General features: G+C 38.1%; 1 protein-coding gene across 2 annotated transcripts in view; it reads right to left on the reverse strand.

Annotated features, from left to right (window-relative positions):
• Positions 1-17,249, reverse strand: part of NKAIN3 (sodium/potassium transporting ATPase interacting 3) — a 334,300-nt gene that overhangs the window by 16,007 nt on the left and 301,044 nt on the right. For both annotated transcript variants that reach the window (XM_088058130.1, XM_088058125.1), the window contains exon 5: positions 8,961-9,021. In XM_088058130.1, coding sequence (XP_087914256.1) covers positions 8,961-9,021 — 61 coding nt within the window. The remainder of the gene's footprint in view (positions 1-8,960; positions 9,022-17,249) is intronic.

A 17,249-nucleotide genomic window follows, 5' to 3' on the forward strand; every position in this document is an offset into this window, starting at 1 on the left:
TGAAAAGTTTCTTTTTAAGCTCCACAAACTAAAACAGACACAAGGCTGCTGCCACTCAGAAATGAAGAAGTAAGAGGATTGCTACTGGAAGTGGAAAATGGATTTGTAAAGAGGTTTCATTTTAATGGAGCAGCTGGATGAAAGGTACAGACAGGAATGGGCACCACTTAGGCCTGTATGTGATGTTGAGTGTAAAGCTCAAGAGAGCAACGCTGGATGCTGGAGTAAGATTGATTTAACAATAGATGCAATTTAAGTGAAAAGGCTAAGGTGCTGGCAACTGGAGAATGGGATAGCATCCATTTAAAGACAGATTTAATTTAAACGGAAAGGCCAAGGAGGTGGAAGGTGGAGACTAAAACAAAATCAATATTAAGTTAGGTTAGTAGAAACTAGAATCAAATGAGCCAGTTAAAAAAAAGGGCATATTGAGTATTTGGGAATAGGGAAGTAATACATGGATCTAAGAACTATTGAGGAAATCTCATTAAATTATATAACCCCTAAAATCAGATTTATTATTCCATTTTAATAAGAGTATTATTTATTGCAGCAGTAAACAAAGAAATCTTAAGGGAAGGTATGATCTCCAGTTTAAAGAAAACTGCATGATTATAAGTATATTTCTACTTGAAGATAATTTTCTTCTATCACAAAATCACAGACTTTTTGGGGTTGGAAGTGACCTCTGAAGATTGTGTAGTCCAACCCCGCTGCTAAAGCAGGTTCACCTACAGCAGGTTGCTGTTGGTGTCTAGTTACAGAAAGAGACTCCATGGACTCTCTGGGCAGCCTGTTCCAGTGCCCTGCCTCCCTTAAAATAAAGATTTTTTTTTTTCCTTCATACTCAGGTGGAGCTGCCTGTGTTTGAGTTTGTACCCAATGCCCCATCTCCTGTCACTGGAGACCACCAAGAAGAGTCTGGCCCCATCCTCTTGACACCGCCCTTAAGATAGCTGCATGCATTGGTAAGTTCTGCTCTCATTCATCTCTTCTGACTGAAAAGGCTCAGCTCCTGAAGCTTTTCCTCACAGGAGAGATGCTCCAGTTCCCTAATGATCTTTGTAACTCTCTACTAGTAGGGCCTTTTCTTCCTTGTCCTGAGGAGCCCAGAACTGCACACAACACTCCAGGTGTGGCCTGAGCAGGGCTGAGGAGAGGGTCGGGATCACTTCCCTCGACCTGCTGGCAGTGCCCTTCCCAATGCAGCCCAGGACACCATCAGCCTGCTTGGCCACCAGAGCACTGCTGGCTCATGGACAGATGTTGTCCCCCAGGACCCCCAGGTCCTTCTCTGCAGAGCTGCTTTCCAGCAGGTCAGCCCCAGCCTGTGCTGGTGCATGGGGTTGTTCTTCCCCAGGCGTGGGATCCTGCCTTTGCCCCTTGTTGAATTTGTACATAGTTGCACAGATGTGTGTATATATATATGTGATATGGCATATAATATTCATAGAATCACCAAATTATAGCATAATTTGGTTTAGAAGAAATCTTTAAAGGCCATCTAGTCCAATCCCTCTGCACTGAGCAGGAACATCTTCATCTAGATCAGACTGCTTACCTTCAGTTTTGTTTCTAGTGATGGGGCACCACCTCTTCCAGTGTTTCATCATCCTCATTCTAAAACATTCCTCTATATATCTAGTCTGAATGCTCTGAATCCATGGTGGAAATGTTTAACATTAGCTATATTTGTAAAATAGAAATTGATCAGGTAGTAGTGAACTAGCCTTCCCTAGCTATCAGTCTGGAAATCAATTTAAAGTTAAGTCTATATATACCTGTGTTTGAACCAAAATATGTATATATTCAACTATATACTCATCCATATGGATATACATATCCACCTACACACACATATACATATATATACTTATACATATTTATCAAAACAGGTACAATTGTCTCATGATCATATAATACCGTTCTGACACATACCTCTGTTCAGAAAATTGTGTTAGTGCTTTCTGATAATAGTACATAAAATCTATCTTGCTTTCCTTACAAATATTTCTAAATGCTTTACCTGTGCTCCTGAAGTCTCATTTAAATGACTACGTAATATATGTGCGTATTTCTACAGTCAGAACTGAGAACTGTGGATAGAAGCTAGTGACTGCAGCTCTGCACCTTTTGGCAGATGAACTCTCACACAATTCATTGGTATAACAGAGATCTTTAAAAAAATATTAAATTTTACTCTCAGACTCTTACTCAACTCTTTACAAAAAACAATAAAAAATATTGGAGAACTCCAACTTGATCAAAATGACCAAGTATCATTTCAGTGTATGAAGCAGAGGAGAATATGCCTCACCCACTGAGCTGTCTGTAGTGCCAGATACAGCTGGCTCTGGGAACTTGGCCCTTGCCCACAAAAAACCATTTCAAAACTGCACTGTGAGTTAATCACTACTGCTGTGACCTACTAATATTCTGGAGGATATCCAATAATATTATTTTTGCTAAAGTGATTGAGGTGGTTCTTCTCTACTGAATTTCAGGAAGAAATTTCTGACTTGTGCTTAGGGGAGGAATTGTGGGAATGCACAGGATGTACTCTTACTATTTGAGTGATTTATCCCCTTCCTTAATGAAAAATCAATGTGCTGGTGGCTTGCATGGAAATGGTGTCTCCATACCTATTCAAGCAACCCAACATTAAGAAATTAATTCTTTACTGAGGATAGACTAAAATATTTTACTGAAGTGGTTTAGAAACTCAAGGAGGATTTCCTCAAGTTATTTGATTCACACTTTAGAGTAAGCTATGTTCAACCAATGAAAAATTTGAGTTAGCTTATACTTCATTTCAGTGATGCCATTTCCTCACACTTTGTCTGCACCCTATCTGGACAAACCTCACATGTTACATTCCACATGAAATATATGGTACTTTCAAGCAGGTAACTTTTGCTGCTGCTAGAAATACTCCACAGTTAAGACTCCCCTTTCCATATACTGTACACTATCTGTTATTTAAGACAATCTCTTAGAACAGTGTTCTGCAACAGTCAATGGAAAACACAACTGGAAATGAAAACCATTTTTTATATTTTGCTAGCAGAATGTAACAGTAAGCAGTTGCATGAGTGTATATATATATATATATATATATTTTAGATTTGCTTTCCTGTAACAGATTGTTCATCCATGAATAATCCAGAAATAAAAGAAGGGGGGGATCATGCCTTTGCTGCATTTTTTTTCAAATAGCTTATCTAGAATCAAGATTTTTTTTCCTAACATTTATATTTATATTGTTTAATTGCTTTTCTTTTACACCACCTCAAAGATTTTACCCTTGGTTGTGTGCATTATATCTATGCATCTGTTTCCATAGGAACTAGAATAAATGCTTTCTGATGTAATATATAATAACTGAATGCAAAAAAAATAAAAAATAAAGAGAAAGAAATTGAAATAGTATCTAGTGGTAATTTAAATAGTGTAAGATCCCTGCAGTATTTCTTCCTTTATTAAATGCTTCAGAATTCATTTTGTTAGTGTAGGAATGAGCATGCATTTTCAGGTAATTCACATACTAAGGCTAACAATAAATAAAGAGGACTCCAAAGGACTGTAGGACCATATAATGTTGTTAAATCATAAAGTGTTGTTAGAACAGAGGTTTATCCTTTATATTTCCACTACAGGAGAAAGCAGAGTCAGGTGTAATTAGGGTAGTAAACAGATGAGTCTTTATCTAATCAACAAACTCCAGCTGGACAGACCTCTAGAGTCTATAGAAACTGCAACTTGACATTTGTCTCCATTAAATGTCTGGTGGGGTTGTCCTGGGCCACAGCTGAACTGAGGAATCCTCCTGGATATGCCTGGTGACATTTCTGGCCACACCACAACCTCTCCTTCAGTTCATGGTCGGTATCTGCAGGATGACAACAGAGGCTGCTAGCAGGGAATAAGCCACCCTGAAATGTGGGCAGCACCTCAGTGCCAGGAGCAGCAGGAACCACTTGTGGCTTGGGCTGGGCTCCCTTGGCTTTCCAGATATCACAGACCTCCTTTGAGGACAGGTATGTTGGACACTTCATCTCTACAGGAGGCCACTTTTTATTTTTAGAAAACTGTTCAGTTGAATTACAGAATACATCTGGTTATGAATCCACTACTATTCTATGCCTAGCAATGTGTATACCTGGCAAAAATACCTGATACTGTTGTTTTTCCAAAACAGGTGAGTCAAAATTCTGGGGTTTTGGGTTTCTTGTCCAGGTGAAGAGAAAGGTGGAAATTGCTTTCAAGCCTTCTAAGAATACCAGTAGTCACTCCTGTTTTCCAGAAGCACTGAAGTCAGGAGAATTCTGTCAATATGGCAGCTTATAGGGCTGTTCCACTGCCAAGCAGTAAAGCTTACTGTCATTTTAAAAGCCTGTGTCAAGCATACTCAACCACTGGTGAGGAGCAACACATTTTGTTTCAAGTCATTGTGGCTTAAAGGTGAGAGTGCTAAAGCCCAGTGATGACCTGTGCTGCTGTTTGGCAAGTTTTGTTCAGTCCTCATTTTCAAGGAGGTAATTTAGGACAGTTGTTGACTAAGGAGGTTTGATTCTTGTATTGCCCAACAGAAGAGTAGTGCAAAATCCTCCTTCTTGGCGATCCTTGATATCAAACACTTTATCACAAAAATTCTCAGAAGGTAAATGGACACAACTGCATATACAATTGCAATTAATGTAAAGATAGTAGTAGTTGGTCCCCAAAAACTCCTTAGTTAAGGAAATTTGGATGCTTATATATAAAGGTAATCAAATATTTTAATATTAGTATATTTAGTATAGTGCTTTTTAATATTAGTATTATTGCTAGCTAGTTCTTCATTCACTTTGAAAAAAAATAGCATATTTATAAGAAATTTATCACTGCTGGACATACAGTGTAACTATAAATATTAAATTAAATGTGATATAAAATTCTTTCTCTCATTTGATTACTGACAGCAGATGCTCAATGGTGTGAATGAATGTAATGCCATATGTCAGATAAGGCAATGCAGTATTTTTTCAGTGGAAGTAATAATATATCTTGCTTTACTTAATATCTTTCTAATGATAGCATATGGAGGGTCATATTGGTACCACAATATGGGGAAACTTGTAATTTGTAAAAACAAATTCATCTTCCTTCTGCTCTGAAAGTACAGCTGAGCTCTGAACACAACTAGCATAGAGGACAGACAAAAATGAAATCTTTTTTTCCTTATTAATTTTGTTCTTGTGTTTTCATTTAGGGGATAGATCTTCATGGTAAATGGAAGCCCTTTCCTTTATTTTTGTCCCTGACCAAAAGAGGTTTAAGTTTCATTGGATTGGCCTTTTTGGCATTTCAGCCTCATTTTTACAAAAATGCTGGAATCACAACTACAGCTTTCTGGCAAACCTTCCCTTTTGATTTCACTGTTGTTTCCTCATGCAATTTGTTTACAAATCAGTTTCCACTCCACAAAATCTAGTAGAGTACAGAACTATCATTTCTGACATGTGTCAGTGTCACATTTATGAACTAGTATCTAGCAGCAATAGTGCTGCTATTATTTGAGTAACTGTTTCTCAAAAAACTCCAGAATCTATTTAGAAATTTAATCATGATTTTAGCAATGTATTTTGCCTAGTCTCCAGACTCCACTGAATTAAAACAGTAATTCTGACAAGGTGGAAATCAGTTTCTGAGTTCATTTTTAGGAGAAAATGATTCACAAACAGGATAGTGACAGGCTTTTATGATTGCAAGTTTCACATATTCTACTCCTTTGAAAGGGCTTATAGAGATTGATAGATCTACAAAGAAAGAAATGAAAAAATGAAAGGAAGAGATATAAATAGACATTTTCATTAGGATGAATGATGGAAGGTATTAACCCCACTACCATGGTGTACCCTTTACGTGTCTTTTTTTTATTTTTTTCATTCCTTTTGACCTCTTACCATCTTCCTTCTGAGTAAAAGTTAACTACAGTATGAAATGTAGGTAAGGTGAGCAATATCTGGAAATAAATGTTTCCTCAAGCATTATTACTGTTCAGAAAAGTGTCCATCAGCTGAAATGTCAGGCTCAAAATCCATTTAAGCACTGCACAGAGGCTAAACAGGCAGCTATTATTAATTTTTAAGTCTGCCTGATGGGTTTAAACCAAGAACTGGGGTTAACTCGATACACTGAATATTGCAGAGTGTATTTAATTAGTGGGGCTCTGACACTCAGATGGCTGAGGATTTATTCTCTGCAAACTACTGCTAAAATATGATGGAATAGCTGCATCTACCTAAGAAAAAGATCTACTGTGTCATATCAACATGCATAAAATTGGTCTTACTTGCAGGTTTTTTGACTTTTATCCTAATGTAAATACTGTCTGCTTTCAATCTGTTTTGAAGCACCACTGTCCTTACATCTGGAATCATTTTCTCTTCATTATGCTGCAAGTTAGCAATGTGAATTTCTCCAGAATAAGTCCTGTTCTTCTCAGCTAATTATCAAACCAAAACATTTTCTCACTGTGCCTTAAGCAGATGTTTCTTTATTCAAAACATATCTGTTTAACCCTATATATTATTAACAATATAATATCTATCTATATTGTATTTGTCTATATGCATAGAGGGCTCTAAAACACAAACAGGCACTAAGACACAAAGTAAGGTATTTGCTTTTGATACAGTTCAGAATCTTAGAAGGCAATAAAAAAGTAACAAATCAGAAATGGTTTTGTTCCAATGGTTGTAAAACCTCCTAGCTGCACCTGTGCTACTTCTTTGCTCCTCTTTTTCCTTCCTTTGTGCACTGCTCTTGCTCCTGCCCCAGGTCATTCTCTCCCAACCAAAAAAACCCATTCACATGAGAGTAGAAGATCAAATGTAAAGATACAAGTGAAACGGGAAATTTGTCCATTCCTAACAAAGGACAGTACACCATATTTTCCAGACAAGTGAGGTGATTTTCACTTGTAACAGAAGAACAAATTGTCATTGACAGTTCTGAAAGACAAGCAGAAAAAGATGAAAAACCTCCCATGAGGACTTGCATATGTAAACCACATATGCTCTGTAGCACATGACTGCAGCTTCCATGAACATGTATTCTTTGCTGGGAGTTCTGTCTTTCACACACACCTAAAACACCTAAAACCCAACAATAATATAACATATTTGTGTAAAAAGGGAAGAGTCTGTCTTCCCAGGTACAGATGCATCTGTTTGCATGTGGATGTGCATGTGACACATGATCATTCTTCAAAGACACTGTAGTGTGTGCCTTCCTCATCAGCCTGCAGGCCTCCCCTAACACCTGATGTAGCCTCCCTGTTCTGGGCATCTAGTTAGTAACTGGCTCATGAACAAAGTTTCCAGCTATCCCTATGAAGCCCTGGCTACTGCCATGACTCATGCAGCCGTGTGGAAAGGAGTAGTTGTCCTCATTTCACTGAGCAAAGGCTGTGTTTATACATCCCAAACCACACAGCCATCGTGCTGCTGTGCCATCTGCTGATACCCTGTGCTTCCAGCTCCTGCCTAACTGGAAGTGTCCAGCTTTCCCAGGAAGCATTTTCTGGGCTTTTCCTCCTTGAGCCCTACATATTATGCCTCTTCTCCAAGTGTTGATATTTCTCCTTTGCAGCACCCATCTTTATCCAGGCTCCTTTTGCCTTTCCACTGTACACTGTGTGCACACATGCTTATGGCTCCTTACCACTCAGTTTTATCTGAGAATCTCATTGATATTTTCCTCCTAATAAAAGCCTTTAAATGAAAGTGTTAAAATAGATTTGATACTAATGTCTGTTGTATTAGGACGGAGAACTGAATATTGTACCATTTTTAGCAATGGACAAATATTTTGTTTATAGCCCTTCACACTCTTTTCAATGAAACAATCTACTTTTCCATCACAGACATGAATTACTTGAATTATGTTTTCAGTAAGATTTTCCAGGTATTATCAAATACTTTCCTGTACACTAAATTAATTTTTCCTATGATATTCACCCAGTAGACCTATTCTGTGAAGAAACAAAACAACTGTGTAAAGATATATGAATAAAAGTTTATAAATAAATATTTGGTTGCATGTTATTTATCCTATAACCAAAAAATACTGTTGACATTCATTCTTCTTTTTCCCCTAGAGAGAGCTATTTTACTGTTTACCTCCTTATAAATGAGTGGAAGTAATTTAAATGATCATACATTGTCCCTTTTTTAATTTGTTCTTGTATTTGCTCCTCTGCTCATCCAATATTTTTCCATTCTCTCTACTGCTTTTACCAATGGTTATATGCATGACATCCTCAGGCAATTCCCACAACCACTTTTCACACAGCATCCTACCAAAATTTTCGATTTTTCGAATACCCTCTTAATGACTTTTTGAGAAATACTTTCTAAAGATGTGCACTTTCAGAACAATATGAGTATGTACATAAGGGTTTCATTGACAAAATGAAGTTATGAATATAGGGTCAGTATTTTAAATACATGGTCTAGGTGCCTGTGAGCATAGATCAGGTTCACCTAATTACTGATCAGAGTGATACTGCACGCTGTAAATGGCTCAGTCTGTCCTCTCCAATAATTTTACTGATGACAAACAAGTTGTGGGAAAACAGTTTAAGAGGCTTCAGGAGCTTTGATTCAAATGTAAATTTACATACATAAAGACATACATATATATCTATACGTATGCCACATGGATCACATAATTTTCATCACTGTGACTCATGTAAGAGGTTCACAAATCTCTATGAAGAAGTTCAGAAAGTGCAATCCTACCTCGACAACTTGTTAGTACCTAAATATGTCTTCAAGCATAATTGGGTGTGTACATGAATGCCAGGTTCTGCCATTTTTCAAACTTTGTTCTTTGCCTTGGTAGTTCAATGCAAGACTAAGCCTCAGCCCAGGTACCTTGGCTCCAGAGATGGTGAGGTGTGTATCAGTACTTACAGCTGTCCTCCTCCTCCATGAAAATACTGATCACATAACAGGCATACACAAATCCAACCAGCTGTGTGAAAAAAGAGGAAAAGCCAACATTAGAACACATGGAACACATACAGAGCTTTTACTACAATGATATACAGGTATCACAGCTAAATTTTTAAGATACTTACTTTTTCCTATTACTGTTTCCCACATTTACAGATTTCAGTGCAAATGGTCACAAACAGCTAAAATAATTTTCTCTCTTTTGCTCAAGTTGCATAACATATATTTTATATATAAATATTTATTTTATAGTTTAAAATATTTCCCAGTCCCAGTGGGATCCATATTGATGAATACTGCTTTTAATACTTGTGGGAAATAGCTGTACCCTGATGTTCAGCTGTTATTTATATTTCTTTGTTCTTCAATACCTCTGTTCTCACATAGCTTTTCCCACACGGATGCAGGCCCCCTATGCACCTCTATGCTTACTAAAATGTCAAAATATTTATTGACTGCTACAGAATTAAGTCATAGTAACACTTCTATGGAATCCACAAGAGTTGTCTTTTGGTGCTGCATGAAGTGTCCCAGTGAAGAACTCTTAGGCAAAATTTTAAATTGATAGGTGAATTGTCACCATGCAACTGGACAGTAAAACTGGGTTATGATTCATTGACATCAGGAAACACCTTATCAATAGTTCGTGTTAACTATGCAGGAAATGAACAGTAGCATTTCTCCAAAGAACAAAAACAGTCAAACCATGCCATTATTTTAACAGCAGCCCCCACAAAAACATCCTCCTTAACCCAGATCTGTGTCACTTGTGCCACCAAAAGGAAGGGATTGAGATCTTTAGGATCAAGAAATAGAAACGCCACTCATTCCTTATCCATATAGACAAAATGTTTTCTTATGGCCATGACCAAAGATGAAGAAAATCCCACTGGGCAAGGAAACCTATTAAACTGCACAGCCAGACATGTCCAATCTTGAGAAAATATTGTTTGTGCAGCTGTACACAATTCATGCTATCTGAAAGCCTTGAAAAGACTCTTCATGAGAGATTTCAAAAATAGCTCAGAGATTAGTTTTAAGAACACTCCTTTTTCTCTGGTCCATTCAAAAAATCTAATTAAAATAGTTATTCTAAGGATGTCACGGATCAGCCATCTGAGAAAAAGGTAATTTAATAGTATCTAGACAGGTATAAGCTCCTTCAGAAGCAGAGAAATCATTCCAACCTGCTTTCTGGTTGGGCTGCACGAGGAGCTTTACAAGCAGCTCCAAAAGCCTCTCTGCAGACAAAAAAGCTTGTCCACACAAGGGAGTTCAGGGAATGCAAGATGAATTAACTAAAGCTGTGAAATCAATGCACATAAGATAAAGTACATTAAATCCCTGTGTGGCCTTCCCCATTCAGAAATAAAGTGGCCCTAGTTCACTGCAGTTTAATCCTTCTCCAAGGGATTAATCTTCCCACAGAGAATTAATCTACAGTACGCTGAAGCTGAGCTACTTGTGAATGAGGGCTGTCACAGCACTGTGGCACTGTCCCACTGGAGCTTCCTCTCCATGGCATCCACCTCACTGGTGTTTTGACAAAGTGACTTTAATCCAACTTTTCTCTCATTCTGAGCAGACTACAGCATCAGCAGCTTCCCTGACTGCTTTTTGGTGTCCAGTTTATGCGTGGTATTGCCACATCCTCTCTCAGGTGAGCAGCACTTTGTGCATCAGCACTTTGTTGCACTGATGCTCTGAGGCAGCTGAATGCAATCCAGCTCTGCAGGAGGTGCTTGCTGGATGTGGCCAGGACAGATCCATGCCTGAGCTGCCCATCCCCATGTGCCTGGTGCCAGAGAGGCTGCAGCAGGATGGACCCACAGACACGCAGGGCTGGCTGGGTCACTGTGTGCTCGCTTCACCTGCTGAGAGTTGTGTGGGTCACTTGGAGCAGTCCAGCCCCTGCTATTAATGACAAAGGGATCTAACAGTTCTGCTGCCAGCACATCCAGGGCCAGCATTGGCTTACAGACTCCTTGACAGCTTAAGCACATTTTTTCCTTAAACTTCACAGTTTAGAGCACCTTTCAGGCATGACAACTAAAACAATAAAATATAAAGGCTTCCAAGAGATCAAAAGACAAATCCTGAGATGCAGTGCTTGTGCCACTTGAAGGTTACATATAATTAAAAAATAGTGCCTTTGTACCACAGAAAAATCAGAAAATGGGTGATTTTTCATAACAGGATGTCAACTGTTTATTTTCAATGTTTCCTGATCACCATTTGTGTTGTGCAATTTGGCTATATAAGTCACTTGGGTTTGTTTCCTTTTCTTAAACATGACTAAAATATTTTGAAGAGTAAAACTGCTGAACAGATAATGAAAATGATAGAAGTGAATTGTAGGGTGACTGTGGGTTAAGTGTTTGTGAAGGAAGATCAAATACTAGAATTATTCACTCTTTCCCCATCATGCAATTATTTTTTCTTATTAGTAGTATTCTGTATTAAATTAATTTTATTTTTATAAATGCAGTTCTTTCTTTATATGTACATGTGTGCTCTATATCCATGCATATTATATAAAACATGTCTCTGTAAGTGCTTCCAGCAGATTTCTCAAATATCAAAGATGTTGGACAAGTGGATAAAGCACAGCAAGACTTCCACTCTAACAAGTAATAAATGACCTGACACAGAGAAAGCAATAGGCAAAAGTGCTCAAAAAAGTCTTCCAAAAATGTGGGTCATGACAAGCCTGAGTTTTAACAGTCTTAAGAGCTTTCATCCTGCTCTTCCAGTAGACCTTCTCCTTAATCTTTTCCCACTCACTTCCATGCTTGAAACACACTTTGCCTAATCTATGACCTTCTTTAAAAATCAGCAACCTTTCTCTACTTCTCAGAAATATGTTTCTTTATATTCCTCAGCATTAGAAATCACTGGTAGCTGTTGTATTTATGATGTATAGTTTAAAACACACCATTTTCCCCATCTGTTTAGTTATTAATACCAGGAGAAATAATATATATATATTCACCCTCTTTCAATTTTGTGGTCTTTTCAAGGGGGAAAAAAAAAAAAGAGGTGACTAACCATAACCCTCCATAATCCAATAATATCTTTCTGTAGTTAAATGTCAGAATGCATGTTTCTGAGAGAAGAAAGCAACGAGGAGAAAAAAGAGCCCTTTAGCATCAATTGTCAGGTGTTGCTGCTCAGGGGGTCAGCAAGGCTTGGCTTGTGACTAACAAACAAGTAGTTATAGTTGGGTACCTGATATCTACAGCACCATTAACAAGAAGTGATGAAGTGGGAATATACCCTTTGACAGATGAGACCTGTTTCCAGGTCCTTAAACAGAGTTAGAGCCACCATTGTGTGAATATTTTTGTAAACTAATTAATTAAATCCTCTTATTTTGTGCTACTGATGGACATGCTAATAAAATATTTATTCCAACAAATTACTTTTGGTATCTTGATTAACGCAGCTGCTGTTTAATTAATAGTGTTATGCTCATATGAACCCATCTAGCCATCTTGCTAATTGCCAGTCTTGGTACAGGAAATGTAGGCTACTGGCCCAGCACCAAGTGATAGACTGAAATGTGTGTTCCCTGATAACTAAAGCAAATATGTTGCATATGAGCTGGAAGATTCTTAATTTGGTCATCTTCAGTTTCAGTATTCATTAAAGGGACCAATGAAGGGGCTGGAACAGGATGTCCAATGCATCAAAGATCACTAGCACCTGAAAGTATAAATAGAAGCCTCTGGCTTGATCCAGAGAGAAAAAGACAGCCAGGAGTCCTTGTCCCAAAAACATTGAGTTCAAGGCATAGAAACCTTCTGGGATCCCTGCACTATACAAGACTGTCTTACCAGGAGAGCCCAGTCTAGTTAATTGTCTCAGAAGACACATGTCAGTGCCATTCTGCAGAAAATCAGGTGGGAAAGTGTGGGTAGAGGCTGCTGTTCCCAGCCTTCATCCATCTATACAGTGGTTAGGGTATACATCTTTCTCTAGAGAGAATAAGCAATACATAAAATACTCAGCTATTTCAGGGAAGCAGAGAATAGTTTTGGTTGGAAGGGACTTTAAACCTCTTCTGGTTCAACCTCCCTGCTGTGGGCAGGAACATCTTTCACTAGGCCAGGTTTCTCAAATTTCATCCAGCCTGTCCTTGAACACTTACAGGTATGGGGCATCCACAGTTGCTCCTGGCATCCTGCTCAAGTGCCTCACCATCCTCACTGTAAAAAAATGTCTTCCTTATGTTCAATCTTATCTATGCTCTTTCAATTTACAACTCTTACCCTTTGCCCTCTCACCACAGACCATGGTAAAAAGCCTCTTTCTATATTTCTTAGAAGTCCCCTTTATAAATTGAAAGCCCAAAATAAATTTTAAATAGCCCCAACTCTCTCAGCCCTCCAAATATTCTCATGGCCCTCCAAGTGGAATATCATGAAAGCAGAGTAGAGGGGTAGAATCACCTCCCTTACCTGCTGGTTACACTTGTTGTGATGCAGCCAAGGGTACAACTGGCTTTCTGGACTGAAAGTGCACTTTGCTGACTCATTTTAAGCTTGTCATCAACCGTGATCCTCAAGTTCTTCTCAGCAGGGCTCTTTTCATGCCATTCATTCCTCAGCCTGGTACTGTGGATTGCCCTGAGGCAGGTGCAAGACCTTGCACGTGGCCTTTTTGAACCTCATGTGGTTCACATGGGCCCACTCCTTGAGCCTGCCAGGGTCCCTCTGTGTGGCATCTCTCCCCTCAAGCCCACCAACAGCACCACTCAGCTTGGTGCCATCAGCAAATCTGCTGAGGGTGCACCCAATACTGCATTAATTACCCTCAGTAATGAAGGCATGAAATAACACCAGTCCCACTGTGGGCTCCCGAGTGATACCACCTGTCATTGAATATTGAGCCATAGTTCTTTGGACATGACCATACAGCATTTTTAGACCCATCAGAACTTTCCCACCAAAAACCTTATTTCTTCAATGACTAGCTGATAAGAGTTGCTGAATTCTCCAAGTCATAGTGAAGGATAGGCTCAGTTTGTGAGAAACAGTTGTCACCTAGGCTAGAATTTGGCAGAGACTTCAGTGTGGAGTCCACAAAGGAATTTCTTATTAGTGGATCATGGGTACACTGATATGATGCTATTATCAAGGCTTTTGATGCACAATTTATTTTCTGCTGATATCCTTAGGTAGAAATAAAATAGTAGTAATCTCTGCTATTTTTGTTCTGTGCAGGCAGCAGAGTCTCAAGAGGACCTTAATGCTTTAGTCTGACTTAAATCTCCAGGCTTAAGCTATGGACATCTGCATGAAATGTAAATGCCTGGTTTAATAGAAGTGAAATTAGATTATATATAATTGTCCATCATTAAACTGAGAGAAACTATTAAAACATGTAAGAAATTAAAAAACTAATCATTTGAGCAAATATATGCTGTGAGATATAATTGCTTTAATAAATGGATATTACTAGAATATATCCTATTAAAAATAAGAATCAAACTGAGTGCAAAAATGTATGTTTACTCGCTAATTAATGTATTTTAATAGTTACTGCTTAATGTGGATTAACCTTTCCTAATGAAAGCAAGGACAAATGCAAAATAAAACTAGAGTGATGATTTAAATCAAGGCTGCTTTCTGCAGACTGAAATGCTTTTTATTAAAATTGATGATTTGGATAATTTTGATTTAAATCTTCCTGCTTTGCTTTGTCATCAGCAGCTGTGGCCTTTAAATACGCTCTCGCAGTATGAGATTACTTTCCTATCAGCTTCACATACTGCAGTTCCACTGGTTCAAAGCTGATATGTGAGTCTTCCCTAAGTATTTAAGATTACATGAAGCAGTGCCCTGGGCTATCAGGTTAATCTCCAAGGTCGGGTGTACAACACTTTCCACTGTTAAGCAGCTACACAGAGTCTTGCAGAGATCTTGTTGCAACAACATGGAACCATCCTCATAAACAAAATAAATGTGCAGTACTCCTGGCTCCAAGAGGATGTATGTGACATTGTAGGTAAACTAGATTTGGGACATTTCTCCAATCAAAATGGAAACTGTGCTTCACACTCTTTCTTGTACACACACAATCTGCCCAGATTGCCATTGCACTGAATACGACTTTTTCTTGACTTCTTTTTTGCTGATGAGACCTGAAAATCGTTATTTCTTATTTATCTGCAGGGTTCTTCGAAGCTGTAACTTGACAAACACAATTGCTTTTTTTCTGCAAGATTCTTCACTGTTACCCAATTTCCCACAAAGACTGTGAAAAGAAAAGAAACTTTTAAAACCGAATCTTTACGCATAAAAAAATTGTAGGATACAAAGCTTGACAAGACGTCTTAAATTTAACTGATAAAATGGAGACTGTATAACAAGAGTGAATTTACTGAGCAAAAGGGTAAAAATGCATTAAATTACAAAGCATTCTGACTATTACTGTTTCCTCATTAGCATTTTCAGAAGAGCTAACAACTACTGAGGAAAAGCTGAAACATGAGTAGTTAATCTTCTTAGCTACCTACTTGCCACTAACGCTTTTATTACTCTGCAGAGAGGACTGTAAAGCCTTTTTCCTCCATTAAAGACTAGAAAAGTGCTAAATCAGAATGGGAGATACATAAGGGAAACAGGATATTATCCCAGTATCTGTGGAATAATATCTTTCTATCAGCAAGATAGAAATATGATTTAAGATTATCAGGCACAAAGAAACCATAACTCTACATATTTCAAGACAATGAAAAAGGAAAAAGATCCAGAGTAACAGCAGTATATAGTTCAAGCACAATAATAACCATTTACTACTATAGTAAATAGTTATCCAATTATATGACACTACACAATTATGCATTCTACTGCTTGATTATTAATATTTTACTAGAAACATATTGTAAAACTCTATCATTATAGATAAATTCAAAACCGAGTGCAATTTTTTGAATTAAAGAACAGACGGTTTCAAAGGTATATCTGCGTTTTCCAGAATTATATGGTGAAATGTGTAACATTTTTCACTGTTAGTGGGGGGAGGCACAATCTGAAAGTACTTAGGAATCTAAAATCATAAAAGCACCCAAACAACTGGAAAAATGTCCAGAAAACATAGTAGAAAAAGGTAGCAGCAGCAGCTGAAGTACCCTATGTTTTCTGATTTTTTTTTTTTTTCTCTCTCCTTCATCTTCCTAAAATCTATTTGATTTGAGTTGAATAAAATTCAGGCTGTAGAGGTATTGTCTACCAATTTAATCAGCATGGCACAGAGCTGGTCTGGTCCAACTGTGCCATTTGTAGCTGTAAAGTTCCTAGAGACTTAAAACCCTGATAACCCTTAAAATGTGCTAAGGACTCTGTAAATGGGTGACAGGAGCTTTGTGGTACTTTTGCTATGTATTTACCATGGAGAAAAAATTGAGCAGATACACAAATGTCTGTTCTTAAAATACACAGAGGTTGTTATTAGCTAATACTGCAGGAGCCAATTCCTCCTGAATACCACCTAGCTAGCACTGGGAGTCCAGCACCATGCCAGAAAAGACCACTACCTACACCTGTTAGTTACTGTTCTTTTTGAAGTTCTACCTTGTATTTGCTGCTCTCAAGTCTTTGTTCCCACTGTGTCTCTTTGCTTTAAATAAAAAATTGTATTGACAATCTGATTTTCCCAGGCCAAGATAAGAAACTTTGTTGCCTGCCCTCAGTCTGAAAATTTATTTCTCCAGCTGCATAAATGTATAACTCCCTGTTACCCAGTTGCCCAAAAACAACTTTACCAGTTAAGATGGGGGAATGATGTGTTTTGTTGCCAAAATGTGTCCCAGCCTTGTTAGGGCTGAGACCAAGAAGGGAAAACTTAGTGTGTTCTCTCTCCCCTCTTGCTCTTCAGCCTAGCGCAGGGTTATTCTCCCTCCTTTGTTTTTGCTGCAAGTCCTTAGAAATAACATTTTGTGCTCTGTGTCCTGAAAGACAGAGGATTTTGAGCAAACTGTGTAATCCAATGTTGTGTATAATTCTGTAGGTGACAGAATTTCACCTAGGTACTCTGTTAACACTATGAAAATGTCAGAGCAACTTTCACAGACTGGGCTGGGGTACTGGTGCTCCAAGATGAGTTATGCCCACAGAAGTCATCTGGGAACCTTTGTACTTTACTCAGAGAAGAGATTAGAAATAAACCCCAAGCATTAATTCTTATCTATGTGGTTGCCTATTGTGTGATAGAGATCTAAATTTCCTATTTGGAATGAAAAGG

This window comes from Pseudopodoces humilis, chromosome 1, assembly GCF_049639895.1.
Source record: "Pseudopodoces humilis isolate 2021_Gansu_Grassland_sample_001 chromosome 1, ASM4963989v1, whole genome shotgun sequence".
Lineage (NCBI taxonomy): Eukaryota > Metazoa > Chordata > Aves > Passeriformes > Paridae > Pseudopodoces > Pseudopodoces humilis.